We start from the raw sequence: 4,116 nt of genomic DNA, 5'->3' as shown, positions 1-4,116 counted from the left end.
AATTGAAAATGTCCATGAGTCCTTTGGGCTTTCTGGTAAAGTAAGTGCCACAGTTACCAACAATGGGTTTAATTTTGTCAAAGCTTTTACCACTTTTGTGCTTCCAATTCCAGATGTTTCCCTTGCACTAGAACCATCAGATACTGTAGAAGATCAAGATGACATTGAGCTTGAAGAGAAAGTGACTTTTTTAGATGTGGAAGAGTTGATGGTGCCTGATCAACTAGATACACAAGATTATTTAATACAAATTGAGAATGGATTACCACCTCACCAGAAATGTGCGGCTCACATTCTCAACTTAATTGCCAGTACTGATGTCGACAAATTCCTTTCATCATCTCTTGCATCTAGCAGCCTATACAGTAGCACTTTTGGTAAATGTATGGCTCTTTGGAACAGGGTCAGTTGCTTGACTGTTGCTTCAGATCAACTGCAAGACAAGTTAGAAGGAAAGCTTTTAGTTCCTTCTCCAACTCGTTGGAACACTTATTATGATGCCATAGAAAGGATGGTTGAGAATTCCCTTGCGGATTTAAATGATTTATGTGCTGAGCTTGACTTGTGTGGCTTTAATGAGGGAGAGATCATGTTTTTGAAAGAATACTGTACTGTGCTGAAGCCACTGTCGCGAGGATTGGATATACTCCAGGATGAAGATGACTGTTACTATGGTACCTTGCTGCCAACGCTAGAAACCATAATCAAGAAAATTAAGGCAAAGAAGTCTGAACTTTCAGCAACAATAGTTGGACTTGTTGATTCCATAGATAATGCAATCAGACGACGCTTTAGTACACAATTTGACAGCCATGATGCAATCATTGCAGCTGTAACTTTGCCAAAGTTTAAACTAAGATGGGTGGAAGCACAGGAGAAAAGAGATCAGTACAAACAAATGCTGCTTGATGAAATGCGACTTCTTAGGAATGATGAAATTCAGGTGGAAGAGGTCAGCTCAAAATCCCAAGAAAAAGAGAAGAAGAAAGACTTCTATGAATTTGACACTGATGATGAAACCTCAGTAGATGTTGAAGCCACTGAGTATCTCAGAGATGCAAAAAAGCTTGAATGCTTACAGAACTATCCAACTGTAAAGAAGGTCTTTTTAAAGTACAATACAACACTTCCTTCCAGTGCTCCAGTAGAGCGTCTCTTCAGCTCAGGAGCACTTGTATTAACACCGAAACGAAATCAATTAACAGATGTATGGTTTGAGAGACTTCTGGTCATGAGATTCAACAAAGACTTTATTGACTTTTAAGTGACTAACCATAAACAGTGACTTAGGAATAGTTTCGTCATGTAAGTGATTTACTTCTAAACAAGTACTTGTCAGTCATATTGAACATCAATAATGAGACTTTTGATCATTTTTGCTGGGGTCTATTATGCTTACGTAGTATATATTAACCAAGTAATAGTAAATGAATTGCTTGTATGATTTCCCCACCACTCAGTACACACTCCACATGGACTACATGTACATTTGATAATTTAGTATCTAGAAAATTTATTGTTCATTCAATTTTGATGCAGTCAACAACTCTCTCTAGACTATAGGAGTTATAGATGCATATGTAATTACAGAGATAAATGATTGATCATGAATTGCCCTGGCTATATTAAACTTTGCGTTTTGCGACTGCTCTATTAGAGTATCTCAAGTGCAGGCTAAACCACTTCAGGCTTTGTGCTTAACTATACATAGGGTGGCCTGCAGTTTGATTCCTGGGGTAGGAGGAATTTTTTTCCTTTCATTTCCTGTTTCACCTTATTGTTAGCTACTGTAGGTTAAGTGTGGAAGTCTCTAGTTCTTGTTTGTTAGGTTAGGTAGTCTGATGGCTGCAGTACATGTTGCTGTTAGACTTTCAGTGCTGGCTACTGTAAAGTTCTAAAAAAAATAGAGATGCTCCAACTTCCCTTCCTTGTGGTATTATTTGTATAAAACATATTTATGTATAATGTATGTCTGTTATTTGAATGCTATTCAACTTGTCCATGGTAAAGTAAGTCGCAACGCCTGAAGAGGGATAAATATTAATGCTGGGAAATCTGCCTCTGATTGCATGATGGTTATGGTTATCAGTTCCATATATGCATCAAATATAGCTACCAACTTTGTGAAGTTCCATATCAGACTGGAGCACCAGACCATGCAATTGGTTGCTTGGATTTCAGTCATGGCGAGCAACAGCACAAATCAAAATTTTCAGGCTTGTTTGAAGCAAATCTATGATCTTTTACATTCAAAGTGGAATTAAATGAGTGCCCTTTTGAAACACAATAATATTTTGTATCCTATTAATAGCTACGTATCCTAAAGTATAGCTACAGGGGAGGATTTAGGTGCAGGTGTACCATAACCAAGACTTAAGTACCCTATCAAGGTTTTTGCTAAAACAAGGGGAAGGGCTGTAAAATTAGTGAGATGTGATGAAAAATTAAATCTCATGCAGGAGTGAGACTTAAACTTAGAGCACAAAATACCTTGGAACAGCTAGTTGATTGCTGATTTCATTACAACTCTCTAGACTGTTGTGCAGGTGTAAATGCAGTCTCAATTTTAACTCTTCTTCTTGACCTCTGATCTACTCTCAGCATCCCAGGTCACCATACTAAAATCTAAGTTCTGTAGCATGCTACTTTTTGTGCGATAGCTATACACATAAATGTTATCTGCAGGCATAAAACATTTATAGGTGCAAAGATGTGATTGTTCACTAAAAAAGTACAAACATTGTTCCAGTTATGATTTTTGTGCTATAATAAAGGAATAGCCACTGGCATTGTTGATCACACCCTTGGATTCCAGTGGTTCATCAAAACTATCTGTGAGAAGAACATCAAAGCCAGCCTTTTGGTAATGTGTTTGTACATCTTGCAGTGTCAAAGGATAAGAGGAATAGTATCTGTTGCCTGCATACTCACACCAAGATATTTCTATAGCTGTCAGTGAAATGAAGAACCCTCTGGGAACTATCATGCCATAAATTTTCCTCAAACCAGCTGCATATTCTTCCAGTGAAGTAAAACAGATTTCCAAACAGTGGTTACAGCTAATTATGTTCACAGGAGTTTTAACAGACGGAACTATTGTGTCAGCTCTACAATCGCAGGGGAGAGAATCTTTTAGTAAATTGTGCAACTTTTCTTCACGCTTGGTTGCTGCATCGGGGCTGGTTTGACCTTCAAGTGTTTGGACAATATGTTTAAAGTATGTTGACCAATCATAAGCATTAGGATCCTTGTTCTTCCACATCAACACTTCATCCCGACAAGCCTTCACATAGTCAGAGTGGTAAATCTCAGCCACATATGGTACAGCACTAATGAGGGGATAGATACATGGACCTCCTCCAAGCTCTAGTAGAACTGCAGTAGAACTATTCCATTCTTTATGATATGTCTGGTAGAAGTTATGGAAACATTTATTGATCCATGGATAAGCCATGGCAGAACATAAATTGGCCCTGGTTTCTCATCAAACACATCTTTGGGATTCCGGGTAAGCAGATAGTACCTGGCATCATTGTAGCGATGTTCCATTGTATCAGTGGCACTGTAACATAAATGATGTAGTTAGTGCAGATAATAATTATAGCATGCAGAAAAGTTCAGATTGGGCAAACCAATAGGTTCCAGTTTCTGTAATTAAAAATCCTGTATGAGCAGGAGAATCTTATAGTATTCTTTGTCGCTCCACAAGCATTGGCTAATTGGGCAATGGTATGTTATAATCAATTCAATAGCTATAGACTTTGACATTAGAGATGATATTCTGCTTGGCAGTGCTTGCACCCCTGTGGAACCCCTGCACCCTAATAGCCTCCTTTCAAAGGTTAAGAATTTTTATATATCCCTTTGTGTAAATCATGCATCAGTCACATGCACTATAGCCATGTGCGCAATTAATGCAACCATCGTTTGTCTATATATAATATAGTCACGTGGTTCATGCGCCCTGTGGTTTGAGGGCCAGAGACTAACTTATGCCTACGCCGGAATAGCTATGCAGGCCGGTTCCACCCATCTGTAATGCGGTCAGAAGGTAGCTAATTTTCAGTTATCAAGTTGCATGCAACAGCCTCCTAGCTCAGTATAGCAGGGAGTTAT

At 38.5% G+C, this 4,116-nt stretch overlaps 1 protein-coding gene across 1 annotated transcript; it reads right to left on the bottom strand.

Moving 5' to 3' along the window:
- Positions 1-2,749: 2,749 nt before the first annotated feature.
- LOC136259234 (indolethylamine N-methyltransferase-like) lies at positions 2,750-3,454 on the bottom strand. Its single transcript, XM_066052722.1, has one exon. The coding sequence runs from the start codon at positions 3,452-3,454 to the stop codon at positions 2,750-2,752; it is 705 nt and encodes a 234-aa protein (XP_065908794.1).
- Positions 3,455-4,116: the final 662 nt, after the last annotated feature.

Source organism: Dysidea avara, chromosome 6, assembly GCF_963678975.1.
Source record: "Dysidea avara chromosome 6, odDysAvar1.4, whole genome shotgun sequence".
NCBI classification, from domain to species: domain Eukaryota; kingdom Metazoa; phylum Porifera; class Demospongiae; order Dictyoceratida; family Dysideidae; genus Dysidea; species Dysidea avara.
Note: the sequence above shows the minus strand (reverse complement) of the source record. Positions and strands in the feature narration are given on the sequence as shown.

Coding starts and splice junctions, on each gene's coding strand:
- LOC136259234 (XM_066052722.1), bottom strand. CDS start 3,454: ATGGCTTATCCATGGATCAATAAATGTTTCCATAACTTCTACCAGACA.